Consider the following 22118-nt stretch of genomic DNA (forward strand, 5'->3'; position numbering starts at 1 on the left):
AGAGGTCACGGCGGTGAGAGGCCCGCATACCGCAAAAAAAAAAAAAAAAAAAAAAAAAAAAGCCAGCTAGCCAATCTACCTACTAACTTCACATAAAAGTGCTGAGAAACATTGTCCCAAGAGAATGACCAACCATCCTGATATGGCTGGGACTGAGGGGTTTCCCGGGACACGGGACTTTCAGTGCTAAAACCCAGGAACGTCTCAGGCAAACTGGGATGATTTGGTCACCCAGAACCCAAGTCTCTTTGTCTCCAATAAAGAAACACGCAGAAGAATATCTCTGGTATAATGTTTATTTAAATAGTAATCTTAAAAAGGCTTTATACAAATCATATAAACACAGTTTGACATGGTTGTTTATTTCTTACATTGACGAATCACAGTAGAAGCTCTCAAGTTCCCTTGGTCTGGCTCAGCCAGCGAACGGTCAAATACCTTTAACTGCAGACCTTGGAAAAGTTAACCTTCTGTGTGACAGTTTAACTTTTCCCCTTGTTTTCTTGCCATTCATGCTCATTCCTCGGACCCTCATCCCTGTCAACTCCCCACTTCCACCTAAGAGAGGAAGCAGCCCTGTGGCCCTGCTGACCGCCTAGTCCAGAAGAGCGTGGAGGTAATGTGTCATTCAGTACAAGGCAAAAAAGGAGATCAGTACTGTGAGTAGGTTTCCCAAAGGGAAGGACTCAAGGAGAGGGGTCAGCTAGCCTACTTGCAGATAGAGACAACAAACGCACCGGGGTGTCCCCTGGTCAGGTTATAATCAGGCCCCACTGTCCTTCTGTCTTCCAGCAGACCAGCCTCCAGTGCTGGTGAGGTATCTACACGTAGCCCTGGATGCCCTGCTTTTGTTCAGCATTTAGAGCCCACGCGGGGCCTCAAACCAGCCAATGGTGAGGATGGAGACAGGACTTTAGACGAATGCAGGTCGAGTTGTACATAACTTACAGGTGAACTGCAGGCCAGAGGCGGGGCTGGTCTTTGGGGAGTTGTACAATGGCCCAAGGGACATGAGAGGGCCAGGACCTCCGGCGTCGGCTTTGTGTGTGTGCGTGTGTGTGTGTGTGTGTGTGCGTGCGCGTGTGTGTGTGTGACTGCTCCACGCCGCATGTGGGATCTGAGTTCCCCGACCAGGGGTTGAATCCGCGCCCCCTGCTGTGGAAGTGCCGAGTCTTAACCACTGGACCACAAGGGAAGTACCCCTCACCCCACCCCGTGTTAGCTTTTGAACTCTCTTCTTCTGCAGGCTAACTCCGGAACCCCCTGGGCTTGCTAGCTTCCTGAACACTGAGTTACACGGAAAGCCGAAGAGGAAGGTGGGCTAATTAAGAACTTGCTTCTGCCGCACGCCCAGCTCAGGGGGGCCCTGAAGCTAAGTCCTTGGGCTTGACAGCTTTACTTTTCACCTCTAACTACCACTGTGCCAATGAGTGCCGAGATCAGCGGTGACTCTCGGGCCCTAGGTCAATGTCACAACAACATCACTGAGTCCCACGTGACCATTCACATACACAGTAGATACAGAGAACTCAAGGGCTGGCAAAGACACACACACATATGAATAAATAGCTGTCGGCATGAACTCTCCCTCTCTGCATACAGAACACTGTGACATTACCACCTGAACTAGCATTTCCATAAGTTATCATGTAAAGGAACCAGCCAGGTGAACCTTCCCCTTTCACCCCGGTATGAGACAAATGAAATTGTGGGTGACCATAGCAGCAAAAATGGTCCGACAGTTTAACCACTGATAAGCAATAGGCTGGGCACACTGTCTGGGTTTCAAATGTATTTCCAGCACGCAGGCAATCCTTAGGCGTTACTACAAAGTCAAGATTTGGATCCTGACATGGACAATCTTATCCTTCACACGGTTTCATGCAATTCCGGATGCCTCCCCTTCTAGAGCAGTTGAGAGTCATCTAGGGCTATGACTAGCACTCGGGTGGCAGGGCTTATTCCATCAGGAGGATCAGCTATGCGGGGGAAACTGGGCGTGGAGCCGCTGGGTCAGGGAGGAGGAACAGAGGAATGCCTTAGCTTGTATGGTATTCACTGATTTCTACGTAGAAGGAAAATAGGTTTTCTTCATTTTCTTTCAAGGCACTTAATAAAAAAATACATAAATGTGTGTGTGTGTGTGTGTGTGTGTGTAAGAACATAGGTCTCTCTGGGGTTGAAGCAGAATTAGCATTTTGGTCCGTAGTGCTTGCAGACTTCTGGTCACAACCAGCTCACGGACATCCTAGTTCTGATGCTTCTGAAAGGTTGAGGTGGTGGCTGTCATCCCAAGGAGAAGTCAGTGTTTACCAGCCTGTCGGAGAGACGGATTTATCACAACGTCTCTTACGGTCCTCTCAGCCTTTGCATAATCCCAGAGGATGGACTTGTTTTGCTCTTTCCACTGTTCTCCTTTCCGGCCAGTGGTCGCCAGTTACATCTCACTGATGGAGAAACATACTAGTAGCCTATATTTCCCCAGCCCCATCTCAGAGAATATCAGATAATGCTGTTTCCTGGGGCTTAGAGACCTGACACATGAGTGCATGTGTGTATATGTGTGCGTGCTTGTGTGTGTGCGCGTATGGTGCATGTGTGTATGTGTGCATGTGTGTATGTTTAGAAGAACAAGGAGGAAGGAAAAGGAAAAGCAAAACCACCCCCAGAGGCCCCACAAAGTAGCCTCACAGCCACAAATTCTGGGTCTAGATTGAATGAATGGCTCCTATTCACAAAGCACGTTAAGGCTTGTCCGCTTCTAACACGGAGGCGCGTCTATGGATTTTGACGTGTGAAGTTTCCTTTCTGGTTTGTTTTAAATCTCATGTAAGAAAGAGCTGTTCATGCTGACCCTCAAATGGCAATTTTCCCCTGGATAAAAAAAGTTAAAGGCAACAACATCCTACTGAAATGCTAGGACTGGAAACGGCAGCTTGTCAAGTTGGCTGGCAGAAGCTATACCACAGCAAATCCCGGAAGTCATAAGACGATCAGAGGATGGGCTAAACTGAACGGCTTTGTTTTGGAATTTGTTTTTCTAGAGATGGAAAGTCTGAAAAGACCCTTTGCTTTCCAAGTGTTGATTAGAAAGAGAAAGCAGAGACTATTGATCCCTGCTCTGCTCTATACCGGAAAAGTCATTCTCTTCTGCCTCTTGAGTTGCTCATAGACCAAAGAAATATAATAATAACAAACTCACAAACAAAATAGAACTGTGACCCCCAAAGAGATGAGCTCCTGTCTTTATCCCAGCAATGATTCAGCCACGTGGTCCTAGGTGGGTCACAACCCCCTGAAAGGCTGCATCTCCCCTCCTCCCTCGACTTGCCTGTCTGTTCTGTCCACACCTTCAGTATTCTGGATCGGTTGGATCAAGATTATGGCATTCAGTTTCCAAAGGAAAAAAAATTGTCATCTTCACTAGCCCCTCTTGCTGGAATGAGACGTCAGATGCGATTTGGGTGCAAATCCGTCAGGCCTCTGAGCAGCATTTCTGGTGGTTCATCTTGACCTTGTGCTTGAGGCCATCGTAGAGCTCAAAGTTGTAGTTCTCCAGCGTGGTGCAGCTGCGGGAGCTCAGGCCTGAATAGGAACACGTGCAGTAGAGCAGCAGCCCTGCACACGTGGCCCCCAGGAGGACGCCCAGCGAACTCATGGCGATTATGGTAATGAGGATGGGATCCAGGGTGTAGAGCCAGCTCTTTTCTTTGTCAGCCAGAGGAGCCCCAGACCCGGAGGTAGGGGAAGAAGAGTTGCTCCAGTCCACCTCGTACTCATCTAGGACATAAAGGACACGAGAGACTGCATGCACTGTTTCTTTCAGGGTGAAATAACTGAGGCTCCCCCAGCCTGGCTCAGAGGTTCTTCAGAGCCCAGGACTAAGCTGTAGACTCTTGGAGCGACATGGCTTGGCTTCAAAGCCCAGGCTTGCCTCATCCTAGCTCTGTAACCTTGGGCAAGTTATTTAACTTCTCTTTGCCTCAGTTCTCTCGTCTGTGAAATAGCGTTACTAATAACCTCACTGGCTTGTTAGGAGGTTTAAATGAATTAATATTTGCAAAGTGCTCGGTGACCAGCACATAGTAAGTATGGTCTAAGGATTAGATACTTAAAGAATCTGATTCACATTAGGTAAGCTCAGATTTTCACAGAAGCTTCAGGGAGCCCTTGGAGCGCCTGGGGCGGCCCTGTGTTCTGGGCACCCTTCTTTCTCTGCCTCCTCGTCCCGACTTCCAACTGCTTCAGTTTAAATCAAAGAACAGGCTGAGGCTATTTTCACACAGTGAGTTTCCCAAGCTAGCATTCCTGGCCATCCAAGCAGCAGGTTTTTTTGAGCCACCAGACCTCTCGACCTAAATCTTAACCTTACTGCTATGTACCTACCCTCACCCCAGAATCAGATGTGGAATTCTAACCCCTTACTTCAGAATGTGATCTTATTTGGAGATAGGGGTTTTATGGAAGGAATCAAGTTAAAATGAGGTCCTTAGCGTGGGCCCTAATCCAGTATGACTGGTGTCCTTATAAAAAAGGGAAATTTGGAGACATAGATTTCTGTTGTTGAAGTCACCCAGTATGTGGTACTTTGTGGTACTTTGTTATGGCCACCCCAGCAAACTAATATACTTATAGTTCTATAGTGTGGCCAAGGTATGACCATATTCATGGAGAATTTTGTGGGATTTCTTAATAATCCCATGAAGAAGGCAGGGTGATATTATAATTTTAAAAAATAGATGAGGAAACAGAGGTTTTAAGAGATGAAGTGAGTAGGTACCATGAGTTCCCAGAGTTAACGAGCAGTTAAACTAGGAGTATAAATCAGGCTTTCTCCATCCACATCCTTCACTCTTTCCACCCCATCTTAGGGCTTCTGCTGCTTGATCTATTGCAGCCTCTCTGTGAAGGCCAGTTGTGCAGTTTTGCCCATAATAGGAACGTTAGACTGGGCTTTGCAGGGAGAGTCTGCAATCAGTTAACAAGGTGCTGTTTGGGTTAGTCACTCTGTTTCTATAGCTACACTTGAAGTGTTTGATTAAGGTCAGGTTTAAAACAGCTGCTCTATAAACTGCCCTTCTTAAAGGCATCAATCTTGGTCTAAAGCTGTTCTTTGAGGGGAACCTTGGTGATCTCTCTTGGGGATCAACTCTGGCACTCAGAGACTCCCAGAGAGACCTGCGTTGCTCTGAGTCGAGGGAAGGTATTACATCTGCGTGTTTGCTCAGTGCCCTTCCAGTCAGGACTCTTGCTTCAGCCTTATGAAGTACGTGTATTTGAAGTAGGAAAATCGAGCTTGGAATAAATATGATAACATGAGACGGGCAGTGTGGACAAGAAACCTAAATCCTGCAACAAGCCCCAACTCGGAGTCATGGACAGTGTGAGAAGGGTTCCTGAAAGCCATGGAATTGGAAACCACAGCAGGCCTGAGAGAATATTCACAGTGACGCTCATTCACTCGGCCCTTTTTGGAAGGAGGTCAGTGGGTTCAAGCAGAGACATGTGTAGAGAAGCCCGGCTTTCACTTCTAAAGGGCTTATTCAGATTTGAAGCTCATCAGTGTCGAAAGTTGCCCAAAGTAGGAGACCTGTTTCCGATTAGGCAGAGGGAACTCAATAAACTTTCTAAATCGCTAAATTTGACCTTGAGAGAGCAATTGATAGTTTCTTCACTCCTCTCTGGATTCATTTTCACTTATATTCCTGGCCGATAGTTCTAAATTCTGGCCCTCCAATACCCCGGACATTATTTTTGTTTTTGTCTTTATAGCCAAACTTGACTGTCATGATTATCTTCTAAATCACAGCAACTCACCATCAATTTCATCCTCGTAGCCCTCCCTCCCATGTATTTCTGGGATGTCCACTGTAAGAGAAGAGAAAACAAAACAAATCAAGTTATAACAAGTTCTATTGCCGTGGCTAAAAGGCAGAGATGTTACCTTGCTGAGATGACTCCCCAGCACTGCAGGCAGCTAGAGTCACTTTCTGCTTCCAGGTCAGTTATCATGTACATTGCTGGATTCTTTCCCCTTCAAATGATTTGTCTTTACTTCCAATGATAACCAGAAGAACAGAAACAATAAGAAAGGCCTCTAGCGCCAAGTAAATGCTCCCGTGCGTCTTTATAGTGACTGTTGTTTACAACCGACGTAGGTCTGAGTTTTATCTAAGGGACCTTCAGTGGCCTCTCATGTCCGTCATCAGTTGCCATGACTGCGACGTTCATCTGAGATAGCAAACTGCCCCTCCTCATGTGCATGCATCTAAGTGGGCACAAAGTATGAGTCTTTCTCCTCTGGATTTCAAATAAATGTAAAGTAATTTAAGGAAATCACATTTCATCATTACATTCTTTAATGTAGAACTAGAACTGGAAAGAATGTTATAACGCCTGTCCACCTCCACGTCTGTGCTAATATCCCTTCTCTTTTCTGCCCCGTCTATTTTTCCCATTGGCTTTCTTCACGGTGTAGAATAGATCAAACATGGGCATCCAATCTGACTCGCCCAGGCTTGAACAGAGCTAAGTTAATTTACTCTGAATTTTCTCCAGTATTATCACTGTCTATCTTTTTCTTTTTTTATGATAATCTTTTGGGGAATGGGGAGGATAATTCAGGTCTCTATTCACCATGTTGTCCATCTTACAGAAATCAGAGCCAATGGAAACTACCTGCCTAAAATGGTAAAACACTAAAAAAGAAAATCAAATATGTGGTGAAGAAAAGGGTCTTATCATTTCTTCCTGTCTCACAAGTTAATTATACCTGTGTCTGCTGTCAGGTCAAAATGCCTCCAGTGAATGTATGTGGCCCTTCAGGAGTTTCAACCCCAAGTCAGGTGAACTACCTCAATGTCAGCACTATAAATTTATATTAAAAAAATCAAGGCTTAACACAAACCTCAAATTCCAAACAGCTAGAGTATCAAACAAGAGGAATACAAGAACTTCAGACCAGCCTGAACTTCTCCCTCGTCTGCACAACACCTCGGGGAAGATCTACTTGACTATGACCTGAACTGAGGACCAATCCATCACTGCCATACCTGACATTCAGTCTTGCCCTGCAGACAGTGGTTTTCATCATGTTCGAAGTCTTCTTCATTCCTGGCCAAAGTGCTAAAGCACATTCTCATCCTTTTGGTCGCCAGTAAGGGATGCGGAAAACCACTTGCTAAGACCCTACTTGAAAAGATGGTTGCCACGTGGCACCAATCCTCCAAAAATCCAGCCTGTTCCTGGCATGTTTATAGCACAACAACTGGTAACTGCAGGCCATGACAGCTTCCCCACCTCAATGCCCAGCCCCTGTGTTATTCTCCAGGACTCTACAATGCAGGCTGTGTCCTTGGAATGAAGATGTAAAAATGAATCAAGAGGCAGGTGGTGTCTGTCATAGGGATCAAATTTGGCTTGTGGAAATCAACCTGGAGTTGTTTTTTTTTTTTTAACCTTATGACAAAAAAAAAACACAGAAGAAAACCATCACATTTCCAACAATTAATCATTTTTATGGGATGCTCATATGTCAACAGCTTCACGGTTAAAAGATGCAGAACATTGGATAAGAATATGTGGATTAGCCCAGGACGAAAACTGCGGGGCTCCTGCCAGTGACTTTTGGGCCTAATCCTGTTCTTGCTTTTAGGGATTCAGTCTTTGCCAAGGATGTGACAAATTCTTGGAGGCTAGAACGCCACCTTGCTCCATCTCACACCCTCAGGGAAGAACTCTTAAGACACTATTGATCATGGGCTGGAAAGGAGTAGATGTGGCATTGATCTCAGTGGAAAACGGGTAAGAGGATGGTAATGACTATGAGAACATTTTGTCCCAGGAGATCACAGCCTCTTGGCTCTGTGAGCAGAGGACTGGATGAGATGACCTCCCAAGAATAGGTCCATTTTTAAGGTTCTATGAAATTGATTGCCCAGATGTGGCTGAGATTTCTGCCCCTGGAGGATCAAAGCCTACTTCAGGTGAAGAACACTTTAGAGGCTCGACTTGGCTTTTTGCATAATCACTGCTCCCAGGAGTTTGGGTGAGTGGGAAGGGATCAAAAGAAGGATAAGTTAATCAACATTTTCAAAAGAGCATCTGTTCACGAAGCCTTAAAGAAAGAATGACACACTGGGGAAAACCCCAGTAAAGGGAACATTTGTACAAAAAGCAATTTACTTTGATAGCAATTTTCTCTAGTCCCCTTGCTAATATTCTTGATATCTGTGTTTGATTAAGAGCTTTCTTTCTCAGAAGCCTCTTTGCCCTGCACGGGTCACTTTCCTTTTCTGTTGAGCCCAGGAGGTAAGCCTCAGCCTGTTTCCTCAGGATGCTGGCAGGGAGGGTGGATGTCCACCGGGTCCCTGTAGTTCTAGTGAAAAAAAGGCAAGGGCGGGTTGGACAGAGAAGGGGTGACCCAGGAGCTCAAGGCAAAGAGTGGAGGAGGCAGCACCTCCCTGGGAAGGGGACATGACAGCCACAGGATGGAGACCTGGCTGGGGAAGTGAGGTAGATGGCAAAAGACTGTGGAGACCAGGGACGTGGAATTAAATTTTTTTTTTTAATGAGGAAAAACTTGGAGAGGACCTTCCAGGACTCTGTTTTAGTAGGTGGGTGTGTTTGTGAACGGGAGACGGGTGAGGGAGAATGGAAGGAGCCCCACCTTTAAGAGAATACAGATCAGGAATATGGATCTTCCCACCCACACAGACTTCCACTTTCAACCTTCGTCCTCACATGACCCTGTTTCCTTCTGGGCACCTGCTCGGATTTCAACTCAGATCCGTCTGACTCCAAAATCTGAATTCCGACACTCAGTATTGTATCAGGGCCAGAGGACACCCTCTCCCCTCGACTCCCGCAGGTGTGCACTCAGGCAAACCCCCATTATCATCCCTAACCCATCCCAGGGGTGCGCCCTGTCTCCATCCTAGTGGGCTGGATACACAGCCCCTGGCTGTTTGCCTGCGTTGCTGGCTCACCACTTGGATGGGAACTCACGGAGACTTCTCACGAACGTGAGGATGCCGTGAGCTGAAATTTGGGACTTCACATTTTTCCATGATCCCCAGACAGGGAAGGCTGATTTACATTGTTCTCCAAATGGCAGTTTTCACTTACTGACTAACCAACCGATCAACCAACCCTCACTTATTAAGAGGGTTGACTACGTGCCCAGAAACCACACGGAGGAGTTTGGGAAAGGAAGATGTACGGGACCCGGTGTCCACGATCGAGGCCCTTCAGTGTGATTGGGAAGCAAGGACTCACCCATGCCAAAATAGCATAAAAGAAAGTGGGGGTGGGGCTTCCCTGGTGGCGCATTGGTTGAGAGTCCGCCTGCCGAGGCAGGGGACACGGGTTCGTGCCCCGGTCCGGGAAGATCCCACATGCCGCGGAGCGGCTGGGCCCGTGAGCCATGGCCGCTGAGCCTGCGCGTCCGGAGCCTGTGCTCCGCAACGGGAGAGGCCGCAACAGTGAGAGGCCCGCGTACCGCAAAAAAAAAAAAAAAAAAAAAAGCAGGGTGCTGTGGAGGGGACTCTAAGTGCTGACGAGTCTGGGGCAGGGATTGGGCAGATGAGGCTGTGCCAAGGCAGGGAAAAAATGTGGGAGGGAGGAGGAGACAGCTTTGGAATGGAGGCTGCTGCGAGGGATGGCGATGGCCTCAAGCCCGGCACCCGAGCCTGTTTACTCGCACACTGATCTCTTGGTTTGGGGCTTGTATTCATTTTTATCAGATCCACTGAGGCATTCAGAGATTGCCCTGCCCGCTCACAAGTCAAATATTCTCCAGCACCCTTGTCAGTACATTGCAACCCTACAGTACAAATGGGGAACAGCCATACCCAGCCATGAGCTCTGCCTACTCTAAAAAGATGTGATTCTCCCAGAAGGGTCTGGAGCACTGCCTGGCACTGTAAGATCACACATGCCATGCAAGACAAATGCCCCAGACACTCCAACCTGTAAACGGAAAATTCCCCGAGTGTGGTTTAGGTCTAAAACAAGAATGCCCTCTCTCATTTAGAGTTTCCTTCCCACCCTCTCTCTCTCTTTACACACACACACACACACACACACACACACACACACACACACTTTATCTTTTCTCTCTCCCTTATTTTCTTCTCTTAAATTAGGGTCCTTTGGGGTTAGTTTGCTTTTCTGCAGTTACAGAAAAATTTCGACCTTCCCTTTCACCACATCTCCTATGCCGTGGCTGCTGTGAGTATATTTTCATTGACATTGTTCTGTTTACTTTCTACATCAAAAAAAAAAAGAGCCTCACAAGATAGTTAAGAGAGTGAGGAGTGTACCCCAAACCACTGGCTACTTTTAGATAAATGATTTAAGACCATCCGTCCCTGGATCGCTGGCACACCCATCAGGACACCAACGCATGCTGGCTTTCTCTGAAGAGTCCCATCCAGGCCAACTCCGAGCAGTGGCTTAAGAGGCCCGGTGGAAGCTGATGACAGGCTGGCCATCCAGAATGTGTAGCGGACACACTCTAAGGCCGGTACCCGAAGGGGAGCAGCACGGAATATGGAGGAGCGCTAGACTGGGAGCAGGCTTCCTCCTTCTCCCCTGAGCTCTGCCACTTCGCCCAGGTGTGAGAGCCGGGACGAGTCTCTGACCCTCCCTGGGTCTCAGCTTGCTCCTCTGTAAAGTAAGCACTGATGTTCCTTCCTGCTTGAGAACTCATCTTTACAGGAAGAAAATGAGAAAGCTCTGATGGCCTTTCTGCTGAGGCTTGCCTGAAAAGGGCGGCTGGCTGTAGACAAGGCAACTTCAACAGAAAAGGGCTCGCCACTCGTCTTCACCCCGGGTCTGTCCTCTCCTGGAGGTGGTCACACCTGAAGGCATCCACCTTAAGGTGCCCGTGGAAGGAGAAGACCATGCAAAGGACAGGTGAAAGGAAGCCCTGAGGTTCCATGTTTTCCATACTTGCTCGTTTAGCTTAGGAACCAGTCCTGCTAAGGGGCAACTGAGGAACTGACAGAGCTAGTAAATGGTTCGCCAAGTTTGAAGCCTCCACCTTAGCTGAGGCAGGGCTGACAAGACCTGGTGAGAAGCCAGTTAACCCACACGTCCACTCAACCCACCAAACTGCAACCAGCCTTTAAAGCAAGGATTGAAGCGATGCCTACAGAGGAAATCACTGAAACCATTCACTTTCAAGGATACCAGGGGTCATCGCGTCTTCTTCAAGGAGGAAGAAATTGAGGAAGGAGGGTAGAAAAATGCAGTAAGTCATTGAAGAGCTCGGCAGTAGAACTGAGAGTCAGCCACCTTTTCGACACCTTGTTTGGGGCTGTGATTTATTTGGGATTAGCTCCTGGCCACTTGTTGAGTTTGGCCCTTGTTGGCCCTTGTTAGCTCTTGGCCCTTGTTGAGTTTGATTCCAAGTTCCCGAACCCCCCGAGCCAACTAAATCACACTGGACCTTTCAGAGGGGAGTAGCCTTCAGAAAATTCTCTCAGTCACTTTGTTCTGATCCCAGCAGGAGACACAACACTGTGATCTCAATAAATGAGAACGCATGAAGGACTAGCAGATATTTCCTGGCCCTTCAACGTGTTTAATTCAGTTTAATATTTAGTATTGGCTGAAGGTTCCTACTCCCTACCACACTTAATTTCCCTAATTCAGTTTGTTCATCCCCTGTTGCTAGAAGGAGCCAAAAGTTCAGATGTAGATCGAACGTTTGCCAAAGCTCCTCCATTAGAGTCAGGCTACATGAGAGCCATTCATCCCGTGCTGGGTTTGGCTTGAGTTTAGAAACACCACCAGAAGATCCTTTATCGTGGGTTTTTTATCTCTTGGGCTATAGCCAAATCTATGCAAAGTCATGGAAAAAAGTATATATTTTTTTAAGTTTTCAAATGGTTTCAAGCTGGAAAAGAAAAGGGGGCTCGGTTTGTGATACCAGAAGACTTTGAACATGATTTTCTATTATTTTTAGTTGAATAATCAGGAGGAAACACTAAAAAGAATTGGAAATACTGACTGCAAATGAGAAGGCCGTGAAATGACCTAGTAATACTTCCAAGTGCAGAGGCAGATGAGCAGCTGAGGCCAGAATGGCTCCACTGAGCCCCAACGATGGCGTGAAAATAAGAAAAAGGAGACGCCACAGAAGTGTGTAGTTATAAACATAGGCTTCATGATTGTGCAGGCTGGAAAAAACCAGTAAGGCTGAGGGAGGAAAATTCTGGAATCTTTGCTTTGCTCTAGGTCTTTGAGAAATCAGAGATAGTCTCCATTACTGTAAGTGGGTATGTCCACAAGAAAGAGGGCCTTCTTTTGTTGGCTACCTTCTCTGAGGGTATGAAGGTGGGAAAAAGAAAAGTTCGGAGAAAAGTGTCCCCCTTCCACTGCGTTCTTGATGTTTTTCCTGAGATGTTAGGAAAAAAGTCTCGTATCTTCACATTTCAGGGAGTTTGCCAATAGGCGTTCACATTTCTCCTCTCCTCCAGTCCCAAGGTTCAAGAAGTGCATAAATGGAAACAGTGCACAGGTGGAGAGGTTTGGTATTACCTGGGACCAGTGAAAGGATGGAGGAGAAACAAAACTGCATGCACTTCCAATGTGAAAAGCAATGTCTTCTTAAAGATTGTCCCTCTATGTTGTAGGTCTTTGGGAAAAAACTCTCTACACACATGTATCTCACCAAGAGAGTTTGCTTTACTTAAAAGTTGGGCTCTTCTGAACACAAGGATCCATGACCTTGTGATAAGATTTTAGGGCTTCCAAAGAGGTACCTCTCTCTGCCCATTCAAGAGATGATTTCCCCCAAAAGTTTGCTGGTGGCTGAGAACTGCGGTTATAACACAAGAGAGTAATTCCTCCGACCTTAGGTTTGGTCTCCTGTAAAAATGCAACTACTTGGAGGAAGCAAGCAATGAAGCCTCTGTGTTGGGAATCTGACGGGCTCTTCTGGCAGGAGGCCGTGGTGCAGGGAGGTGGAGAAAGTGCAGGAATGCCAGAGAGAAGAAAAGGAGCCACGGAGAGAGGGGGCAGCTGCAGAAAGGGGAGGGTGGAGGTTGAAGATGAACCACACCCGACCCAGAGGTAGACAGGTAGGTGGAAACAGGTCCTTCTTGGGGAAAGAGGAGGGGACGGTGGCCCTGTGAGGAGTTCAGAGCCCGGAAATGATGACGGCGGTGAGAGCTCAGGGCTTCCCGTGGACGCCATTCCCGAGCTCGCGATCCTGGTGTGCAGTTGGCCGAGGTGATGAGGCACCTTGGGGGCTCCTTTGACAACCCACGTCAGCCCCAGTCTCCGTCCTAGTGACTATCTTCCCACCTCGGTACCAGCTGTCGGAAGTGGCCCAGAGAAGCGATACGGAAGACCACACGGCCCTCGGGGTCCTTGTATCCCTTCTCCCAGCCCCTTGGTGGCAGCAGGGAGATGCAAAGAGAGGAAAAGATTCGTAACAGACTGTGCTGAAAGGAGCCTCAGTAACCAGCAGGCCGACTGAGAATAGGACTTCGGTCAAGGCCACCTCAGGCTCAAAGCGTTCTCCGCATTCCCTTCATTACTGGAGTTGGCTGCTCTCTAGCGAGTTCCGAAATCCAGTCCAGCATCCGGTTAATGAGTCCTGACGCCTGAGAAAGAAACTGCTGCTGCTGAAAGCCAAGACGTGGTCCCTACCATTCCCGTTCTGGATCAGAGCCTTTGCCTTTGGGTGTGTCAGTCAATGATACTAAAAGGGTTCAATTTTGCACAATTACACATAGAAGACAAAACAAGCTTGTGTGTGTGTGCACGCCCGTGTCTCTCACCCACACCTCACTCTTGTGCTTTTTCCCCTGAGCCACCAAGAGTTATACCCAAGTCTCAAGCCCTAGAGGCAGCAGTCCTGGATTTCTGGCAGGTTGGAGAAAGCTGGCAAAGCTCATATATGGCCGTCACACTATCCACTACGCTCAGCGTCAAAGTCACACTACTTTGACCCCTTGGTCTAAACGCACAGTAGAAACAAGGGTAGCAACTCTTAGAAGAAACGGTGTTTTGAACTAATGGCTCCCTTGGCTTCTCTTCTACTTGTCCTTCCTCTCTGGAGCCACTTGGGGCTAGCAGCTTTGCCTGCACATCGAAACCTCCCACTGGAAAGCCACCGCACTTCCTACTACCTTTCCTCGGGTCGCATTAGCCCTGACCCTCCTCAGAAAGAAGCTGGGTGCCTCATTTCAGCCAGGAAGGCCTGCTCCTCTCAGGGCCGTTATGGGGCCCTTGGGCACAAGGCCACAGGATTAGGGACTTTCTGTTGGCACGTGGGCCTCCTTGTGGCTGTTGGAATATTTTTGTCTGCAGCACAATAACGTGCACTGATCTTAAAGGATGTTTTTGACACAAATTTTTTAGTAGAAAACATAAATAAATAACAGCAAGGCACAGCACAGTCACTCTTTGAAGAAACCAAGTGGAACTCATTAATCATGGAGAACAGGGCTCTGCCTGCTGAACCAGGGATAGAATTAACTCCAGGGCTACGGTGGCCACAGCTCCAGCGAGCTGCATCTTATAGCCAGGCTCACATTCTCCGCAAATCAGCATTAAAAGAAGTCCCTGTGATTAAAATTCCCTTCAACTAAAATTGTCCTCAGTCTTCCCTTGCAAGCGCTCTGCCCACTTTAGAGAAAGAGAGAGAGATAGTCACAGAGATTATGTGGCTTCTGCACATGACAGGGGATATAATGCAGGGTGTCCGCTGGTTTGTTACCCTCTCAAATGGGGGCAGGTTCATTTTAAAGGTAAAACTCAGCCACCTGAAGCATCTATTAAAATGTAAACAGGCACACCATTTGACCCAGATATTCTATCCCAGAGAAACTTGCACAAAGAGGCAACCTCAAGGATGTTCACTGCAGTATTGTTTATCATAGAAAGAAAACCTAGACACAACCTGAATGACCACCAGTAGGGGAACAGTTAATAAACTGCGGTACAGCGACATGATACGAAATGCTAGACAATATCTGAAAAGGATGGGGTAAACCTGTCAGTGTGCAACAAAGTATCCTCAAGACCTTTATCAAATGGAAAGAAGCAGGTTATCCAGCACAGTGAGCAAATGTTGATACTATTTACACAAAACCAAACTAACCCCAACGAAAGCAAACTGCGTACTTAGACATGAACATATACATTTGTAAAGGTATAAACCAAGGTCTGGAAATATATACCTCGAACAATTTCTCATGGTTCCCTCTGGGGAGGGGGTTGGGACTGGTTAGCAATGAAATGAACTTCTTTTTAGAAAAATTATTTGCACTTTTTGAGGATATAGTCACGTATAACTTGTAAGTTAAAAAGAAATGAAAAGAAACCTAACCAGAGACCATCTTAAAATTTTCCCCAACGGCCTTTTTCAGTATCATAATGACTCCGGTCATGAGCTTCCAAGAATAGGTGTTTTCCCCACCCGGGGCCAGTCTTGCCTCCAGCACGTCTGTTGCTGACTCTTCAAATGGCCTTTCCTATTTCTTGGTCCGATGCTGTGGGACTTCAGTTTTATTGGGAGCTTGGAAGTCAGTGACAGCAAAGCCCAAGAACAATTACTTTACTGGAAAGAGAACAGAAGGATTCTGGGTGTCCTGTCCACTGGGCTTGGGGCAAGAATGGTTTCTGCTGTCTGCCCTGAAACACCAAGATTCTGCCCTGTGCCATGTAGAAACCATGCTAAAAGGGGGTTTTCTGTTTGGCAAGTCCCCAAATCTTGCACCTCTTCCATGCTTAAGTTTGGGGCCAAAAGGAACTCCTCCACACAGTGCAAATGTCGTCTGGCTGAGGCCTGTGGCCTGACGCCTTCTAAAGGCGCAGGTTTCTGATTATATCGAACCTCGAGACATACTCCAGTGCACCTGATCTGTGTCAGGCTTCATTAAATCCTACACTGTTCCTAGCTGTTAATTTATTTATATAAGCCGATCTTTCCCCTGCTGATTATAAGACCATTGGCTGGTGTTTCCCTCTCCCCTCCTTTTCCTCTGGTTGGATTTCTTTTGTGTTTTCTTTGGGCCGTCATTGAAGTGGATGAAAGGCAAATTACAGCTGCAAGAGCCCCAGCGATGCACACAATCAAAGAGAGAAAACAAGCCGCACCTACAGATCTGCAGTTCGGCTCAGATGTGGAGCCCATAACACGGACAAATTAAAACTTAAAAATGAAGCTCTTTTCATCAGAGATTACAGAAAGGCCAACAATGTTCGTGCAAAACAACTGCAGAGTCAGTGAAGAGAGGTGATGAAAACAAACACAGGGACACAGCCGACTGGCCAGGCTGCAGGTATCTGGGCTTAGGAGGGCAGAGTCTTGCTTCAACCGCAAGAACGCACATTTAAACTATCATAAGGCCAGGTAGGAGCCAAGACAGACGATCCTGGGCCTTGACATCTGGTGTTTATGACCCATGGAAATACAATTTCTGTAACATTTATGCTTGGGTTAGGTCTGAAATACCATACTGATAACAGCGCTGTGTTTGACACCTAAGATCAGAATCGTAACAGTCTGCTATTTTGGGGAAGAGAGAGTGCACGTAGAATAAGCCTTGGGATCAGAACCAAGGTGGGAAAAGCAATGATGAAATTCTCAAAGGTGGCTCCCAAGGCAGTATTGCTAACGAAGCATAAGCGATGGCTAATCTCATTCACTCGGGCAAGTGTGGTCCCAGGACAGCTCATGAAAATGTTGACTGAGCCTGGCTCTTTGCCGGAAATAAACGCTTCTGAGATGCTTTCATTTCATCTTTTGCTAATGGGAACAAATGGCTTTAAGAATGGCCAAATGTTATGTAGACAAAATGGGTAATGATGCTCGTCATTAGAGGAACAAACAATGCTCTAAACATGGACATTCTGCTCTTTTCTCCTGCAGAGGACAGACAGTGACATCTAGACTGAGCCATCTGTACTGACAACACTTCCTGTAAGATCTGAAAACCCAGAAGCCTGTTTCCTTTACCACCACTTGGGCAGGTTTATAGCTGTAAGAAGTACTCCTTCCTGGATCTAGGTTTAGAAAGGAAGAAAAGCAGGATTCTGACAGAAATAGGATCTCCTGGACAAGCCCCTTTTCTTGGGACCTTTAGGGATGTTCTCAGACTCCGAGGAAGGCTCCTGGGTTGATGGAATGCTTCTAATACACCCCACGAATAGGGAGTGATGGAAAATTCTTCCACCACCTCTTTTGACCACCACCTAGAAACACTGAATAGCTGGGAGGCTGTCTTTCCTAGATTTTTTGCCCCTAATACCCTCAGAGAGAACTATTTTATATAACTATATCACTAACTACTCAAGAAAGAGACCGAAAAGAAAAATACTCGTCAGTAAGCTCTGGCTTTTGAGTAAGTTTCCCCAAGTCCCCCTCCTCAAAGTTGTCATAGAATTGTTCCTTTTATAAAATGTTCCGCCATGATATTTCCAGGTTCACAGTAATCATATTATTATCTTCCTTACTTGCTCCAAAGTCTGGAATATCTTCGAGCCTGAACACGCTACAAGTTCCCATTTTGTCTGGGAAAGTGCTCATAAATTGGACATCGACGTCCCCGTGGAAGTAATCATTTGGTAGGCAAGGCGTGAGACGTCACTACTTCTTCTCCAAAGGAAGCTATCTGTCTCTGCAGAGATGAGTACATGATTCAGCTTCTCTCATCCCACCTGCCCCCCCGGGGGCCCTTTGAAAGTAGAGTCCAATCTCCGGGGATTTACCATCAAGAGAAATTTTGTGGAATCACATTGAGTAATTTAGCACTTAGCAACTTTTGCAAAATCCCACACCAATCATAAAAATTGGCTCAGCTGCACAAATTGGATAAAACTCCTAACAAGCAGTAATAAAAAATAAAAGAAGGAGAAGCTGGCATTCAGCCTCAAGGAGAACCTACCTCCCATAGAAATGGCCTGTGGCTCAGAAGGCGATGTATAAACTGTGGAAACATCAGTTCTTTCACAGCCTACATTTCAACTTTGTTCTCTCAAGCCAAGGTGAAAAAAAACCCCCAGATGTTTGTATAAAAATATCATCACTTTATTACATTCCACACAATACACATTCAAATAGTTTCCAACGTCCACAAGTTATTTTGACACACAGGCAACTGAGCAATGCAAGAGATGTCACAGTTATAGGGCGAGGGGATAAGAATAGGAAGTAAAAATCTTTAAGTTTTCTTGTTTTGTTGTTGTTCTTTGGTAATTTTCGATTATTCAGGTGTTTACTTGCCTGCTAGTTTCATTTTTAAAGACAGGGTCTTCTTAAAGATGGGGTATCAACCTCAGAAATATTACTGGATTTCCTATCCTATCCTGGCTTTAATCCCAAAAATGTGGGACAAAGGAAAAGACAATTTATTTTCAGCATTCTGTTTTGTCAATGGCAATGCTATGATCCTTTTTATTCTTTCTTCTGCCTTCACTGGCAATTAGGGGGTAGCAATTGCTAGCGTAATACTAAGGAAGGGATTTTTAACCCGGAGGTAAGGGTTTCCCCTCCTGGAGCTGTTAACACGAAAGCTCTACTAAGGCAAATACTGTACCAGCCTGAGCTAGACCTTCAGTTCATTCATTCCGTAATTTTTTAATAGTTGCCATCACCTCTTTGTCTTCTGAGAAGCAGCTCTAAACATGCATGCATGCATTCACCTGTCCGGTCTATTTTTCTTGGAAGAGAGGGACCCTTCCCTCCCTCCATGAAATACAGATTTTGCTTTTTAAAGCTGCAAGGCATGACATTTAATAGAAGAGCTTCCCTTTTAGCATAGTACCTGGATAATACTATGAAAGTCACTTGGGCTGCAAGAGCAGAGAGAGGGAGAGACAGAGAGAGAAGTGTGACATCCCCAGCTGAAGTGCATCATGGGAGTCACAGAGATTTGAGCAGTCTCATATTCTCAACGACAGCATGTACATAAAGATGATGCCACATGGGGCATCAGATAAAGATACAGCAAATTTCACAAAGTTGTTGTCATCTTCTTTTAAAGAAGGGAAATCCTCAAGGGTGTATGGTAACTCAGACAGTTCCTACACTGGCTAGACTTTCCAGGTGTAATTTCGGAATATCCTGACACCACGCCTCCATGGGGTGCCTATAGGGATGTCAATCATTTCAAGGGATGCCTGACCCCAAATGCATCACTGGATACAGATACCTGAGACAAAAAGCCCTTAGTGATTGGCATGGAAGTCATCACAAGGTATCCATGGTATCCTGCCACCCCTCCTCCCTCACTCCGTCTTTCTTTCTCCATCTTCAGCTGGGGTAAGACACTTCTTGAAATCTCAAGGTAGCTCATGCTCTAGCCTTTCATCTTTTTTCCTGGCAGGGCTGCTGTGGTTGAGACAGACCAGCTCTTTGAAATAGAATAAGAGTGGGAGAGCACCATTCTTTCAGGAGGATGAAACAAAGCAGATGCAAAAGTGAGTGTGTGTGTGTTGGAGGGATCTATGTGGATATTCCGAAAGAATGCTAAGAGTCTCTCTCTCCCAAGCAGCCCCCCCCCAAAAAAAATAATCATTAGTATTTTGTTCTCAGAAGGTACCTGGAGGCTTTCAGCCCAGGCAACCATCTTTGGAGAGAATCTTACACTTCCTCAGTGGATTCCTAGCAGGAAGGTGAGAAATAAACACCCCCAAGGCTGAGCCCAGTACACTGAGAATCTCGTTAAAATACACATTTTCTATCAATGAAATTGACTTCATTATCGAATCTATCCTTCGTAAATATCACTAGGCAATTTATCTCTAATATCCCTCTCCCTGCGCTGTTTAGAGAGGACGAATGGGCAGCAAAGGATTTATCTTCATTATACCTTCTCCTGACGATGCAGCAACATCTGGAAATGCCAGGCCAGCCTCTAAGGCTGTATTTGCCAGATGCCATGAACGCTTTAAGGGGTAGTACACTGGTACATTTTAGAAAACTGATAACTTTTTATTCTCTCATAATATTCAAATAAGTCAGGTGAACAGCCATATATTTTAGTGGCTATACATTCAGGCACCCATTTACACCATGAAAGGAAAGCAAATGACCCCTTTCCCCCCACATTTTACAAACGCTATTACAATGATCAATAAGACACCAAAGAATACGTTTTTTAACCTTCTTACTCTATCCCATCCTAAGCAGGGCACAATGAATGCCCAGGGGTGAGGACGTTTTTTAAAGACAATATTTCATCCTTCCTTCTCCCCCATCTCCTCGTGCTCTCAACAGGCTACTGCTTTTCCTACATCAGTCTCAGATTTGTTATTCTCTATGACTTATTCCAAGATTGGACTTAACCAATAAAAGCTAAACATTCATTATGAGCTTCTCTTTTATAAGGCAACATGAGACAGATTTGCTTCAGTGCTGGAAGTAGAGATGGTTCCACACGCACCCAATGGCTGTTGTCATGTGACTTCAAAGACGCCCGAGACAGGACAAGGGGTCATGTCTGAGTGCAGTGGGGGAACCTTCCTCTTGGGTCAGGTGGGTTGGGCATGGGGATAGGAATGAGAAGGGCCACACTTCTTTTCACATGGCCTCTAGTTTTTTAGGTACCTGGAGATGATAATGGTAGCCAACAGAAACCCAGCCAGAGCTAGATAAGGCAACAAAAAGCTTCAATCTCTTCTCCAAGTAAACAAAACTAGTTCAGTATATTATTTTCTGGAACATGTACCCCCGGAGAAGTAACACGAGTTAATGGGGGCCCTCTCTGAACACACCCACACACTCCCCCCCTGCAATGAGCCAGTCTCTCTCTCACACCCATGCACACACAGAGCTAGTCACACGCGCAAATGTATACCATGTACAAACACACAGATCCGGGTCTCCCCTCAAGTCTCCTGGCAGACTGACTGCCCACTGAGAGGAGGGATGGGATAAGGCAAGGGGAAGAAACAGGGAACCAGTCTCTGGAAGGAAACCAGCTGAGCCTTGAGTGGTGAAGTGCTTAGGGGTGGATCTCTTCTCGTATTCCAAGATGCAGCATTGGAATCAACAAAAGGAAAACAAACAAACAAAAGAACCCAAGGAGAATGGTCGGGATGGATACGAGCGCACAGGGTTTGGGCCCCGAGAGAGAGATGTCTGAGCGTTCACACAGAGACTAGGCGAGGAGAAAAAAGTGCAAAATCGAGGCAACGTGTTTGCAGTCTTTCTTGTTTGTTTTGGGTGCCGTCCTTGCTTCGGCCCTCAGCAGTGCGAGCTGCGGTCTTGCTCTAGTTTAATGGTTAGGGTGGGCTCCACCGCCAGAGGGGCCCCGTTGGTGTAGTGGGAGGTTTTGTAGGTGATGGAGTGATCGGTCTTCTTGGCCGCATAGCGGAACCGGTGGTAGTGGAGCACCAGGGCCAGCGCGACGGAGACCAGCACCAGCACGGCGCCCCCGGCGGCCATAACGTAATACCAGTAGGCTGGGATGGGCTGCACGGGCACCGTGTCCACTGTGGGCTCGGTCCCCGGTAGGAGGGTGCCCCCTGGTGGAGAGACACAGAAGAGTGTTGCTAGGCTGAGAGCATGCAGACTAATCCAAATTTAATTAAAAAAAAGAAAAGAAAAGAAAAGAAAAGAAACACACACATGCTTTGGAGTGGAGAGGGAAGGGGACAGGGGAATAAGATGGTCCTGAGTAGTGTGTGCCAAGCACTTTTCAATGATTGATATTATTTCCTACTTACAACCCTATGAGGTAGGTACTGTCAGACCCATTTTACAGGTGAGGAAATAGAGGCTCAGAGAGGTTAAATGAATGGTTATACAGCAAGTAAGTGGGAAGTTCGATATTCAACCAAGAGCTGTGTGATTTCCAGACTCTTTTCTTCTTTCTGTTAAACCACAATTACTGTATAATATATAGAAGCATTATGATTCACACACACGCGCACATGCACGCACACACACGCACACGCACACACACACAGAGGAATACATGCAAGTAAGTGATGCTGATATGACTTCTGGGATTCCATAGCACTGATTCTCCGAATGCACGGAAATACAATATTTGGTCTGGCTGGCCAGCATTCTCAAACAATGTATTAATTAGGCTGGCTAGACTTGAAGGCGAATTCCACTTTGGTTTGCCAAGGCTTCCATGCCCACTGAA

General features: G+C 46.5%; 1 protein-coding gene across 4 annotated transcripts in view; it reads right to left on the bottom strand.

The window, feature by feature from the left end:
- Nucleotides 1–278: 278 nt before the first annotated feature.
- Nucleotides 279–22118, bottom strand: part of NRP2 (neuropilin 2) — a 114768-nt gene continuing 92928 nt past the window's right edge. For 2 of the 4 annotated variants that reach the window (XM_067740864.1, XM_067740865.1), the window contains exons 16-17: nt 5818–5868; nt 279–3780 (exon numbers count right to left, since the gene is read on the bottom strand). In XM_067740864.1, coding sequence (XP_067596965.1) covers nt 3476–3780; nt 5818–5868 — 356 coding nt within the window. In that variant the 3' untranslated portion in view covers nt 279–3475. Of the gene's footprint in view, nt 3781–5817; nt 5869–18027; nt 21490–22118 lie in introns of those variants that run through there. The other 2 variants (XM_067740866.1, XM_067740868.1) reach the window with 1 other exon arrangement.

Source organism: Pseudorca crassidens, chromosome 6 (assembly GCF_039906515.1).
Source record: "Pseudorca crassidens isolate mPseCra1 chromosome 6, mPseCra1.hap1, whole genome shotgun sequence".
Lineage (NCBI taxonomy): Eukaryota > Metazoa > Chordata > Mammalia > Artiodactyla > Delphinidae > Pseudorca > Pseudorca crassidens.